General features: G+C 34.1%; 2 protein-coding genes across 2 annotated transcripts; both read right to left on the bottom strand.

Annotated features, from left to right (window-relative positions):
- Positions 1–1,307, bottom strand: LOC145949395 (uncharacterized). Its single transcript, XM_083059309.1, has 4 exons — positions 863–1,307; positions 583–774; positions 130–408; positions 1–35 (listed from the first exon to the last, which is right to left on the bottom strand). Exons 1-4 carry the CDS (start codon positions 1,305–1,307, stop codon positions 1–3), a joined length of 951 nt encoding a protein of 316 aa, XP_082915435.1.
- A 1,864-nt stretch (positions 1,308–3,171) lies between these two features.
- Positions 3,172–13,256, bottom strand: LOC109795967 (E3 ubiquitin-protein ligase RKP). Its single transcript, XM_020355545.3, has 11 exons — positions 12,936–13,256; positions 10,862–12,443; positions 9,181–9,996; positions 8,020–8,180; positions 6,793–6,931; positions 6,361–6,444; positions 5,407–5,688; positions 5,182–5,313; positions 4,688–4,887; positions 4,292–4,496; positions 3,172–3,784 (listed from the first exon to the last, which is right to left on the bottom strand). Exons 2-11 carry the CDS (start codon positions 12,362–12,364, stop codon positions 3,497–3,499), a joined length of 3,810 nt encoding a protein of 1,269 aa, XP_020211134.1. The 5' UTR covers positions 12,365–12,443; positions 12,936–13,256; the 3' UTR covers positions 3,172–3,496.
- Between the last annotated feature and the right edge of the window lie 969 nt (positions 13,257–14,225).

Below are 14,225 nucleotides of genomic sequence, written 5' to 3'. Positions count from 1 at the left end.
TCATTGAGAAGCCTTTCTCCAAGAGTTGGCCCATACTGATCAAGTTGCTCTTCATTCCAGGAACATAAAGCACATCTGCAATCACTGCTTGTCTTCCATCTTGCCTCGTGACTAACACATTTCCAGTACCCTCTGCCTGAATGACTCTGTTGTCTGCAAATCTCACTGTGCTCTTCTTCTTTGCATCAAAATTAACAAGCCAATCACGATACCCTGTCATATGATTTGAACACCCAGAATCTATGTACCAAGTTTCATTTTTATGAGATTCTGGATTGGTGATCATCATCAACATTAGAGGTTGTTCTTCAGAATTTTCTTCGTTCTCTTCTTTGGCCATGTGTGCTTCATAATCACTATGTGATTGACTTCCCCGTTGATCTGTGCGACCTGGTGCAGCTTCACATTCTGCAGAAAAATGTCGAATTCGATTACAGTTAAAACATTTAATTCTTTTTCTATCAATAACCTTTTTTTTTCCTCCTCGCCAATTATTGAAATTCCCTTTTCTATTTGAGCTTTCTGGTTGATCTTGATCAATCTTTCCTTGATCTTGGCTTTGATTGTTTCTTTCAAAGCCACCTCTGAATCCTTTCCCACGTCCTCGGCCTCTGAAGTTTCCTTTGGAGTTGTAATGTCCCCTTTTTGAGGTTTGAGCTTGCAGTGCTTGATGATCATCAGTCTTCACTGAACCTCTTTCAATGAGTCTCTGCTCATGTGCCTCAAGGGAACCTTGAAGTTCCTCTACCTTCAATTCTTCGAGCTTCTTTGATTCTTCAATGGCCACAACAATGTGGTCAAATTTGGGATCGAGTGTTCTCAGAATTTTTTTCAACGATCGTTTGATTTGTGATTTTCTCACCACAGTTCTTCATGGCATTCGTGTGGGTTATGATTCTGTTGAAGAACTCAGCTATCTTTTCATTATTCTCCATTTGCATCAATTCGTATTGACGCCTCATCGTCTGCAATCTCACCTTCTTCAATTGCTCTGCTCCTTCATTGCATTTCTCCAGAATCTTCCACGCTTCTTGCGAAGTTGCAGCACCTGCAATCTTCTCAAAGTGTGCCTCATCAACACATTGATGAATCAAGAAGGTCGCTTTACAATCTTTCTTTTTATTTTCTCTGTGAAGCGCCTTTTGTGCATCTGTCGAGTCTTTGGTGAGCGTTGGATAGCCTTCTTCGACGATTTCTGCAACCTCTTGATAACCCAGAATCGCCTTCATCTGCACACGCCACCGATCCCAGTTCTTTCCATTGAGAACGGGAAGGTTTGCCGGAAAATTCGTACCAGTTGAACCCATCGTGTCTCGAAAATCCCTTAATCGGAACCTTTGCTCTGGATACCAGTTTGTTAGAGCAAAACCACTTACCCACAAAAAATGAGAGAGAATACCAGAGAGAACGTAAAGTGAGAAAAATTGATCCACTTATTCACTGAGTAGTAACAGTACATGTGTCAAAATACAAACAGAGTCAATTACTATTTATACAGTAAAATGAAGGATTTGAATCACATTTCTTAACATAATTAACCTCAATTAATAGAAGATATTATATTAAAGAGTGCATTGTTAATGTTGCTTATTTTTATTTAATAAATAAATTAATGAAAAAAGGTTTAAGGAAAATTTAAAATTATATAATTAGTGAACACTAAAATGAATTGTCACAACAAAATTTTTATCATACCCACAGCTAGGAAATCAAACCCTTATTTAATGTTTAAGGATTAAAAAAAAACTCAATGAAAATACATTTAGAATAAATACATAGAGAGCACCCTCTAATCGTGCCTAAAAGAGAGCTAGGAATTTAAAATGATAATTTGTAATATACTGGATAAGTATTCGGCCAACTAGATATCGAAAATTCATGGAATGCTAGCAAAAAATGTTTCGAATAAAATTTGTTCAAACTCTTGTACCCAAACCCTATATATAGTATTCATATTCCTTACTAGTCAAAGTCCTTACTTAGGGTTTAGACCCCTCAATGATTGAATACCTAATATCTAAAGAGATGTTTGTTTCATGGGATAATAATATATTCTCAAAAATATGATTCTCGAAAATGATATGATCAAGAACATTATTTCCAAGGATAGTTAAAAATAAGTTTAGTTAGATTTAAATATTCTCAGGAATATTTTAAATTTTAAAATAATTAAATAAAAAAAATAAAATTAGAATAGTTATAGTTGAATTAGACAACTTCCTATATTCTAATGGAAATATAACTTTCTCACCATTCCACCATGGGAATCAAATGAACTAAAATATGAAATAACTATTTTTATCAAACATGAAAATTTTAAATTCGCAAACCCACATTCCCGAAAAAGAATAGGTATTTTAATCTGGGAAACAATCGCCTCTAAGACACAAACATTTAGATTGTGGACCAAAGTCTTTTTTGAAAACACAACCAAATGAAAAAGGTAAGGAAGTAAATAATAAATGTCATTAAAACTATAAGCAAACTAAATTATCATTGTTAAATTACCCATACGAAAGTTAGAGATACAAATACACGAGCATGTATAAATAGGATAACAAATATCAAAATAACATTATTGTTCATTTATTTATAGTCAAACTCTAAATTGTACGTTATAATGTTTTTTTTTTTTTTTTTTGTAAATACCTCACTCTAAATTTTCAACCACTAAATACTTGTTAAAGAGACTTAAGAGTGAGTAAGTACATATAAGATTTCTATTTTTTTTTTGTTACCAAAGTCTCCAATTAACTTAAATAAAAAAAACATCATTAAGTATTCATTTTTAAAAATATTAATTAACAGCACTCATGAAAGCTTCAATTCATAAATTGAAACTTGATTCGAATTTTGCCTAAAATATGAAAATCCATAATCTGAGATTTCGTGTTCCAATATGAAGACCCTTCCATTTCTTACAATTATAAATTATTCAATTATTTTAAATATGACAAACAAAACCATGTGATTAGCACTAATTTAAATTGTCTCTGTACAGTCCCATAACATGACCTTTGTCAAAGAAATTTTGTACCCGTAATCCCTTATTTACCTTACTGGCTTTTTAAAAATTAATCCCTGTGCATCTATCTAACCATTTTGCTCTACTACAGAGTTTTACTTTACGACCTTCAAATCTAATCTAGTGAATAATGAAAATTGTCCAGCTGAGAGAAATAAACTTGGACCATTTTGCCTGCAATTTACATCGCATATTTACAACACGATACCCTCTAACAGCCTACAAAATTCTTAATTCGCCGATGGCGACTACCCGACCCTTCACCATCTGGAAAGTACTAATTCCGCACCGATTACCCCACCCCCTCTTTTTTTTCTTCTCCCCATCTTTTCCTCTTTTGTTTTTCTTTACAATTCTTGTCACTATTTTATATATGTTGTTCATAAATAAGCAAATAATCAGTTACTGACTGGCTGACTTCAACCAGGAACTAAGCAGCCACAAAATAGAAGCAGCTCCTTAGCCCGTCTTCTAACCAATTTTGCTAACATCTGTCACTGTTGTGTTGCAAAAGAAACATCTCTGGCAGTTCAAAAGGTGCCTCGTTATACAGCCATAACAAGACCTGTGTGAACAAGGTGCAATTTGAGCATCAGCTTCACAAGCGTAACATATGCAGCACAAGCTATCATCAAGATCTGTATCTTCCACACTATCCACTTTATCATGTTGTAACACAGTGCGGCAGGTAAGGAGACTTAGAAAGTTCTCTAGCTGGTCATATTTTGCCGCATAAGCTCCCCCCCGAAAAGATCCATCCTGGGAAAATGAAAGAGAAAAAGATGGTAAATATGAGTTGAGTCAAAGATCAAGGGAAGACTGGAATAATGACATGTATAAGAACTGCCAACTTTTAGACAGCTCTCTTTTCATTTGAAATTATCCATCCAATGTTCAAAGCTAAAATGAAATTAATTTAGTGAAGTTAGTGAGTTTTTTAGAAACAAGATGTCAATTTTTAATATTGTAATGCAAGTTTAAAATATTGTGATGGATTTGTACCAATGATCATAAAGAATCATATAGTATATCCCACTATTCTCAGATTTAATATCTCCTCGAGCAGTTTAGTATGGATGTTGAACTTTTCAGGTTGACTTTATTATTAATTTAGCAATATTCAGATAGCACCCAGTTGGAAATAAACAAATTAATGAACTGAATCAATTGGAATTTTCAAAAATTCAATAAAAGCGCATTAAGAAATAAACGGCATTCTAGATACATAGGAATCAAGAACATTGAGTAAGGGTGTCAACAACTAACCCAGTTATAATCCAAAAGATACTGGAATCCGTACTGCACAGTATCTGGACAGTCCATGCTTGCAAAAACATCCAAGAGATCATTGTTTTCTCGATATTCTGCCGAACTTGTAGCATCCAATAAATTTAAGATGATCCCTACTAGAGGTGCCAATATCATGCCTCGATTCACCTTTTCTGAAGATTGGCTATGCCGTCTGAGGGACCTGAAATACAATTCGAAAGAGGGTAGCCCATCTGTCAAAAATCAATTGATAAAAGCTATTTTCAACTAACCAAGATGGTTCTAAATTCTCGAGGAATCTTGGACTATTACAGGAAGCAATATCCGTGTGTGTGTGGAGGAGGGAGGTGCATTCAGTTCTGGCTATATTTATATCATAGGCTTGGAACTTACAAGTCAAAGAATTCAGCATCGGCTGCAGAACTAATGTGATTTAGGATAAATACAACCAACTCCGTTAACCTTCGTAGGTTTGTGTCAGGTCCAGACAGGAATGCTTGAGGAATCTCACGAGTGCAGAACTCTAGAATCCTCGTAAGATTACATGAAAGATCAAATATGACACAGCATTTCCTTTGCTGAAACTCTATTACCTGTGAAGGAAGTGTTCCAACAATAAGTTAATGGAATGAATTAATCAAACTCTGAATTAGTCATGCAAACATTAAATAATAGAAACAACTTCAACCATATGCATGCAATATGTCTTGGAAAGAATATATAAGTTAAATTAATAGAAAAATAGATCAGCTACAAAAGTACATAAAAAACTGAAATCCCAAAACCCATGTAGCATATGTACTCCTGCTACAGAACTTAAGCAAACAGAAGAAGACAGAAAGCAAACCAAGGTGCAAATTTAGTTAAGGATGGAAAAAGATTCATACCTGGTACTTTTCTTGCATTTCTCGAACAGAAACTGAGAATTCAGTCATGGTCCAGCTGAGTGTATTAAACAGACGGTTAACAAAAGATGAAAACAATCCTTCGTCACTTATGCAAGCTTCTCTTAGCAACCTCTGCATTGCATCAAGAGTCAAAGGGGAAAAACCTTTATGGTGAGAAATTGATCCAAGAAAAACCTAATTATTAACAAAGAGTTTGTTACATACTTGGAAAAGAACTGATGACGAAGATGATTCTCCATTCTTTGAAAAACTAAAACCAGAACCCTTGCATAATCGTAGTAGTATGTTTGTCACTGGAATCCAAGATCTGTTATCAAATGCTGATAATAAAGCTTTTGGCATCCTTTGGGTGGCTGCCTCATTGCTCTCAAAAGTAGCCAAATACTCCCTGTACTGCACGAGGACAGATATAGACTGAAGAAGAAGATCCCTAAGATCTGCACTTGATATTCTTGGATCGTTGAAATGGGTAACTACAAAGGTGACCTAGTGAAAAAGATAGCAAAGCATAGTTTAGAATTTAGAACCAATCTGAGAAACACTGTTGGTAGATGATCTATTTGAGGGTAGCTGCATTAAAAGCTTAGATTCATGAAGTTTTCAGATTCATGCATAGTGCTTTACCTTATGCACTTGTATTTATTCTTCTTGTAAATCTAATATTAATATGCAATAAATTCAGAAATGTGCATTTATTCTTCTAGTAAATCTAATATGTAACTAATTCACACACATATATAAATACATATATTCATTTTCACTCAACATTCAGAAAATCCTATCACTTTTTCCTTCACAAGTTCTCAAGTCGCGAAATACCCTTTCTAAGGAAGGTTTACAAGCACCAAGCATTTAAGTATGTTTTTGTAAGACTCGTTATCTTAGGAAGATGAATATACAAATCTTAATTATCATTTTAGATCTTTTTTATGTTGCTTATATTTAACTTCATTTGACACGCACATTCGCCGAAGTCTTGGCGTGCCGGCATTTTATATTAGCCACGTTGAGACCAAAATTTAATCTGAATCACGAGATCTGTAGAATCAAATCATATTCACTAAGAATCTAGAAACAAATATCAGGTATAATTTACATCCAGCACAAGTCAAATAACAGGACAAATGGAGACATGAAGATTGAAAGGGAGATGCATACAAATGAAGCAAGTCCTCGCTTGATGAAAATTGTGGATGGAACAAAGGGAGGATCACTTTTCCGCAACACATGAAAGCAATCAACCTATATGGGGGAGAAATTATTAGTGCCAGGAGATTTTTTACATAATCACAAGAAATGATAAGAGTAATTTTAATAAATAAATTAATGTATATTTATGCAAATTAACTAAGGATAATGTTTGACTCCCAACCCAAATTCGCATAAAATTTATGTTTTTTCTATTATGACCCTTTCCCTCTCAGTCTCAGCACAATTTGTCAATACCCAATCTAAAAGAAACGGGAAAACCCAAAAAAATATATATATTAAAGTGAATAACTGGTGAAGATGTTTGTACTCTGCATCTGCAAGTGCAAGAATGAATCTAAACTGCTGTTAAATCCAAATTGATGATAAATGCTTATTTACCAAAGCTTCCAGATAATATTCAGGGATGTAGATAAACACCGAATCCATATTGCTAAGAACCAGTAGCAACTGTACAACCCACATGCACATTGCATACATTCCTCTCTGCTTCCACCGAGAAAATAGAGAGATGCGATACCTGAATAGCAAGACACGACCCCAAAAAATAAGGTTGTAAGCGAAACAACAATGATGTAATCTCAATGTTACCAAGACTTAGAAAGCTAGGCTCTTTTTTAAAAGGCTATTAGTATTTGAGAAGCATCCAGAAAGCTAGACTGAAACAAAACATGATATATTCTAACTGAAACTCCTCTAAGTTTCTACAAGTTTGACTTCATACAAAGAAAGGTATCCATAAAACACCGAGAAATGAAAAGTTCAATCAAGAGCACAATTTTAGTAAAAACTAATAATTAACAAAAAAATCTAAAATCTAGATCTCAAACACAAATTTTAAAACTAAAAGCATATTATAACAAGTTTCTCAAAGTAAAGATCAAACTGATAGCACAGTTTAGGCTTATGCAAGTCATAAAGTACAGCTTGGAACTCGGAACCTTCAGCATAGCATAAATTTATAAAAGATAAATGCATATACAAATAGAGAAAAGAAATCCAAACATTTTGAAAGGATACTTCTGCTGTATACAAAAATAAGAACTATATTTCAATTCTACCAAACTACATTCAACAACTTTCTCTTTATTAAAATTTAGTTTAATTACTAATACTAAGTAGGATCCAAAAAACCAAAAATGTAAATAAAGTGAGAAAGGGAATAGATTAACAGCATTTATTAAGCTAATCAACTAGAGCACTTCATATTAACAGTAGCAAGAATGAATTCCAGAAAACTTTGAATAAGAACACTATCACACTGCTGTCATCGAATTGCAAGTTATCAAATTAGGTTAAAAATTAGATAATGAGAAGTTGGGAACATAAACCACAACCTAACCATAGCTACAGAAAAATTTCAACCTAATACCATTTGGAAGAAATAGAAACCAATTGAAAAGCAAAAAAGGCAAAACAATAAGCAGATGAGATAAACAAGTCAAATGCTACTTCTTATGGTCATCAGTCATCTTACCAAGGAAAAAAGGTAAACAATAAGCAGATGAGATAAACAACAAGAAATAGAAACCAACTGAAAAGCAAAAAAGGTAATCAATAAGTAGATGAGATAAACAAGTTAAATGCTACTTCTTATGGTCATCTTACCAGGCACAATGCCTAACACAATCAATAACCTCTTCTCTATATTCATTACGAGTTTCTTTCAAATGCTTCAATTGCTCACTGTAAGCTCGTTCTCTTATTTGCTTATCAGTTTCCTCCAAAAGGGAAATTGACTGTGCCTGATGAGTCATGTAGTATGATGCCTGCAAAAACATGAAGAATAGCATTCACATATCTTTTTTTATATTTTCCCTAAAATTTAAACGATATTCAAAATTAATTAAATGATTAGAAATTCCAAAATTACACCAGCTAAAATGGGGATGAACATAATAAAAGTCTAGGCCGAGCACTAGAGTAAGATCATCTTACTGTGAGGTAGGTTGAGTGACATCAATGTAAAGCAAAATCAAATTCATACAGTGGAACAACTTTTTGTGGGATTTTTTTTTTCATCAAATTCCCTATTAGATGAAAATTGTTTCATGCAAATCATGTTCTGAATAATTAAATTTCTCCAAATATTGATTAATAATCAAGCAAGGTGTCTTAAAAATAACATAGAAAAGATGTTTAAAATAAACAAAAATTCCAATCATCTAATTGCATACTTACTCTTATTTTGATTTTAAAAATTCTTATACGTAAGAGCTACATAATGATTAGTCATAACTCTGTGATTAGAGTGATAGAAAAAAAAAATCCATAAATTATTAAATGGTGTAAGAGTGTCAAATATAAACCGATCTTAATTGATTTCCTCTGAGTATTGATTTCTTTTCACCCTCCCATCTTATTTTTAAAATAAAAATAGTTTTTTCTAGCACCTGCCCCAGACATATTCTTCATCATACTTCCCATAATAAAGTTATCAAGATGTAGTTATGAGAGAATCAAGATATTCCAGCAAGCTCACAATTTTCACTAACCTCTCCTCTCGAATAAGATTTTAATTATAAGCTATTTTTTAACTCTAAATAATATAATACAAACAAACACACACAGCTCCTTTAAGACTCTAAATTGTTTTTTGAACAATATTGAATGAAACTAGTTTTTCTTGATTTGGAGAACGAGTCTTACGTACCCCCACAACTCCTTTATATTTTTCTTTCTCAATCTTTATAAAAATATTCAGGCATTTCAGTTAAGTCCAGCCATTCACGGTCAAAACTTGCAATATTAAAATAAATATTATCTCACCTGCTTAAAATTCGGAGCAAGACCAACATGATACAACCATAGCAAAGCATCAAGTAGCTCTTCTTCTCGTAGTGTAGCTGTAGACATATTAGTATCCTTTGGTACAGACTTCATATGGTGCACTTGGCGGTAACCATACTCAGGTTCAGATTGATCACTGGAGCTAGGTTTATCTGTTATCTCATCATTCAAACTCCCATCACTGCATTCAGCAGCGACATGAGCAGGTCTTTCTGGAATAGAGCTACAATGACCACGAGAACCTTTGGCCAGGTATTTAGCAGGAACCTTGAAGTTCCTTGTAAAATCAGAATCATAACTAGAACAACAGCATGGCTTTTCCCTGGTTGAATGAGTGACCCTGGTTTCTTCACTATCCATGCAACCTTCATCCCATTGAATCATTTCCATTTCATGATCGATTGTTGGGTGTAGCTTTGATAAATGGCCATAGGATCCCCCAAGCCTGGAAATATCAGCTCTGTGGGGATCATTTTTCAGAAATAAATGTACAGGAAAACTTTGTTCACCACCTCTATGAAGGAAACCAACATCTGCTTTGCAGCTCTTTAACCAGCCACAGATGTCACCCAAGGCAAATCCTTCAGAAAGAAAATGGAGTACAACTGTGTAAATTGAAACAAGAACCGAGTTACTAGAAACTCCAGGGGGTGGAATATTTCGTTCTGCTCCTCTGTTCTTCAGTAGAAGGCTCTGTAAAAATGTCCTAAATACAGCACCAGGTAACTGGGGAGGATTCGTAGGAGGTATAAATTGTATCACTAAGCGACAGAGATCCCTATGCTTCTCCTCAATCTACATTTGAACAAGGTAAACTCAGATATATAGGAACAACCTTATCTTTTGTGTTGTATGATAAGAATGTAGGTAAAAGAAAAAAATTCTTATGTTTTACAGAAAATTCAGATAGCATAAGTTTACCATAACCCCTTATCCCTAGTCCCATGCCAAGTCTGACAGAAATATGATGGAGAAGAATATTATGGAATGAAACTCAAAATTATGTCATAATCAACAAGAATAATCATCATAAATAAAAAATTGAGGATTTATTTTGCTCAACTTTGTATCTAAAGAAATAACATAAAATACTCGTATTCACTTATTAGATCAGATGATAAATTAAGAGGGGGATGTGTTCACTGTTCAGTTGATAAGATTTGGCATCATAATCATCAGTAAACTTTTCAAAGTTTCTCTCTTTTTCGTTCAGCTTCACACGTAAATGACAGATCACAGCATTGTTACTATGATCTCAGAACGATGACAAATGATTCCCTAAGGTCCTAATTGATCCATATAGAACTTAACTACTTAAGATTAAGAAAAACAAACATGTCAAGAAAAAAAGGAACTCCTTCATCTAGGCACAGAGAAGTAGAACAAACCATATGTCACTCTCACTATTCTATTCACTTAGTTCTAGCATCTACTCTTACTTTTTATTACTATCCTACTCCATTAATCATAACAATGCAACTGATAATTTATTTAAAAGGTAAAGTAACAATTGAATCATTGTTGAAAAAATATATAACTAATGCATACAAAAACTTATCAGTTTAATTGTTTGCTTCTTCAAAATTCATATAGATACAATGAGGTATTCAACTCAGACATAACTAAAAATAAAGCTAGGTCAAGGAGAGAAAGAATTCACCTTGCTGATTGATTCAGACAAAGCTGTGGTTGTCAACATCATGTTACCTTCATAAGATGCATCTTCACATGAACCAGGCCACCAAACAGTTGGTATCATGGAGTCAAGATCCTGTTTGTTTGGAGTCTTTTGTGACAGAAAACCTTCAAACAAGAATTCAAAATCTGGTGACTTCCACCAAAGCATCATAAGTTCCTCTCGTCTTAGTAGATGACATGCCAATGCAAGGTGAGAATATGATCCAGAGTAAGGACATTCGGTTAGAATTAATGAAGCTATTTTACAACCGCAAGAAAGGGCATTTAGGATGTGTTCAAATAGCACATGTGATCCTTGAAATTGTAGTAGAACCTCAACTACTTTATCCAAGCTTGGGTAATCATGGGGTGCATGCAAACCAAAAACTTCAAACATGAAAGACAACAGTGGACCCCAAACCATATACTCTGTGATCCCCACATCTGCTTCAAGTATAGAAAATAGTTCCTCACATATAGCATAAGAAGCAGGATGGAAAATCTCTTCCAATGAAACAAACCTCTTCACCCTTCTCAACTTCTGAACTAAAGAATGCTCAGCTCGTTCCACTGAATGCATGTCCAACAGCCTTGACCAGCATTGCAGCAACTGGGTGACTAAGTAGCTCTTAGAGGGAGGAGCTTGAAGAGGAAGGTAGCCTTCAATTGGATACTTGAAGGGCCGAGCTCCAAAGTTCAACTCACATCTTTCCCCTTGGGAGAGAGAAACTGCGGGATAATAACCAAAACCAGGACCCATTTTTCGAATTCCTTGGAATGCCACCCCAAGTGAATTACCATTCCTGTAGAATATTATTTCATCTCGATTTAAATCTATACAACATCCAATGATATCACCAACAACCCATGACTGACCGTATGTCTCAGCATCCTTGTTCCACTTGCTAACTCGTCTCCCATCATATGCATATGAATCATTGGCATCACCAACACCTTTATGGTCAGTGAAAGGGCAAGAAAGAGTGGCCCAACCAAGCTGCTGTATGCCAGATGTTTCCAACATAACTTCATACATCCATTTTCCTTTCCAAACACAAGCACTAGCCCTGGCACTACTAAACATAGCCGAGCTCTCTATAAGGAAAGGAGACTTGATGACTTTAATATCACCACAGATGCTGGTTTCTTCTAGGCCAATAACATCATGCCCATTACCAGTTTTACTATTAAAGCAAATCCCATCTCTTTCACCATAAGAATCACTCAATTTCACATTATATTTTAAGAAATCATTCTTAATGACAGAACGAATAAACTTACAATCAACTGGACCAGTCAATGAATTGAGTGATCTGTTTGGTAGGCCAAACACATACTCAAGGGTTCGCTCCACAGACTGTTGACCCAAATCGTCACAGCAAGAAAGAAGCCGAGTTTTTGGCGATTTTTTGTTACTATCCTCACCGTTCAGTAGCACAGCCAGACCAGCTGAAAACCCACCAACTCGCGGGCTATCTTCACCCATCTGTGACACACAGAAAGCACTACCCCTCAACTAGCGCCAAGCCAGCTGAAAGCTTTTACCAATTTCAAATCCCCGTTAACTGTCACAAAGTCAATTGAGCTCGTTAAATATCCATGATCCATGCCAAAACAAATTTAATAAATCCTCAACATCTCGTATAAACAGTATGGGGCCATAATTCACAACACGCAACAACATAACAGAAATATTCAAAGAAGCTTACTAGAACAATATGCCCAAAAATTAACACGAAAGAACAACAATTCAAAAACAGACAAACAACGAGTTCGCTTCTGGCTCATATCCAACAACAACAAATCCCAACAAGTTCACAAAATTCCAAAAAAAAATAATACGAGTTTTCCCGGAAAATAAATAAAAAAGGAAAGGGAGAAATTTACGCTGAAGGTGGAAAACTTGATGACAAGGAGAAATGTTTAAAAAAAAACGTAGAAAAGTGTATAGCGACCCTCAAATTGTACCAAAAATCATTACCACCCGAATAACATGAAAAGGCTCTAAAGTTGGTATTATTAATTAAAGAATTGATTAATTTAAAAGGGAAACTTACAGAAAAAGCTCATGCTGAGGCGAGAGAAAAGGCGGCGGAAGGTTGCTAGGGTTTTGCAGGCTCCATTGGCTGAAGATTCGATGACAGTAACAGTGCAATAGTGATATGAGAGAAAGGGAAGGTGGAATTTTCCGAGGTAGAAACCGTATTTGATGTTGTGTATTTTTTTATAATAGTAATGATGATTCTGTTTTTTTGCTAATAATTTTGGCCCAAAAGTCTGGGGTAAAGGGAATGTGGAAGGAAGCAGAAGAAGGTGAAACGTTAGGAAAGGCGTGCGCGCTGACTCGAACCGAACCGTAGCGAATGGAGTTGCGACTGACACGTGTCGAGGAAAGAACCGGTTGGTTGGTGACTTGGGTGCTGACTTGACGGGTAATGGTACTGGCAACTGGGACGATAGGGGCCACCCGTTCTAGGAATCGCAGTGGTGGACAACATCGTTTCCCTCTATAGACTATAGTGCTGTTGCCGGGTCAACTATACGTTTTACTGCATTTGGGTTATGGGGACATATTCGGTTTTGGACAAAAAATATGCCTCCTATTTCTTTTTCTTTCCATAAATATATATCACAGCTGAAATTTCTCCTATATATGCTACCCTATTAAATTTCATATTATTATTTAGTTTCAACATTTCAAGATGTTAGTAACTCGTGTTATTTTTTATCTTAACATTTTTACTCATAAAAAATATATATATGATTTTTTATCTATTTTTTTCTTTAGTTAATACCAAAACAAACATTTCAAACATAAATTCCGGTGTTATGTGTTTTTAATTAATTGGATTTGGTAAAATTATTAATTATAGACTGTTTATGAGATTAATGGTAATGTATTATTATCATAAATTTATTTTATTTTATATTCATAGTTAGTTTTTTTTACGTCATATCATATTATTTTAATTAAATTTAAAAGTTGAGTTTTAAGATATAAAAAATAAAGGTTAAATTAATTTGATGATCTATATAGTATTATCAAATTTTTAATTATGTTTTTCTAGTTAAAAACTTTTTAAAAGATCTTTCTAATTTAAAAATTTTATAATTAAATTTTTCGTATACTAACACCATTAAAATTTTGTAAATGTATACTCATCGGATATATATATATATATATATATATATATATATATATAATTTGATTTTTACACGTTAAAATTATATGAATAATGACTATTTTTTTTTATATTATTGTGACATATAATGTCATTTTTTTAAAATTTGTTTAATACTTTTAAAAAACATTATTTAAGAGAGTTGTTTATGAGATTAACATGCTA

The sequence above is a fragment of the Cajanus cajan genome, chromosome 6 (assembly GCF_000230855.2).
Source record: "Cajanus cajan strain Asha chromosome 6, NIPB_CcT2T_4, whole genome shotgun sequence".
NCBI lineage: Eukaryota > Viridiplantae > Streptophyta > Magnoliopsida > Fabales > Fabaceae > Cajanus > Cajanus cajan.
Note: the sequence above shows the minus strand (reverse complement) of the source record. Positions and strands in the feature narration are given on the sequence as shown.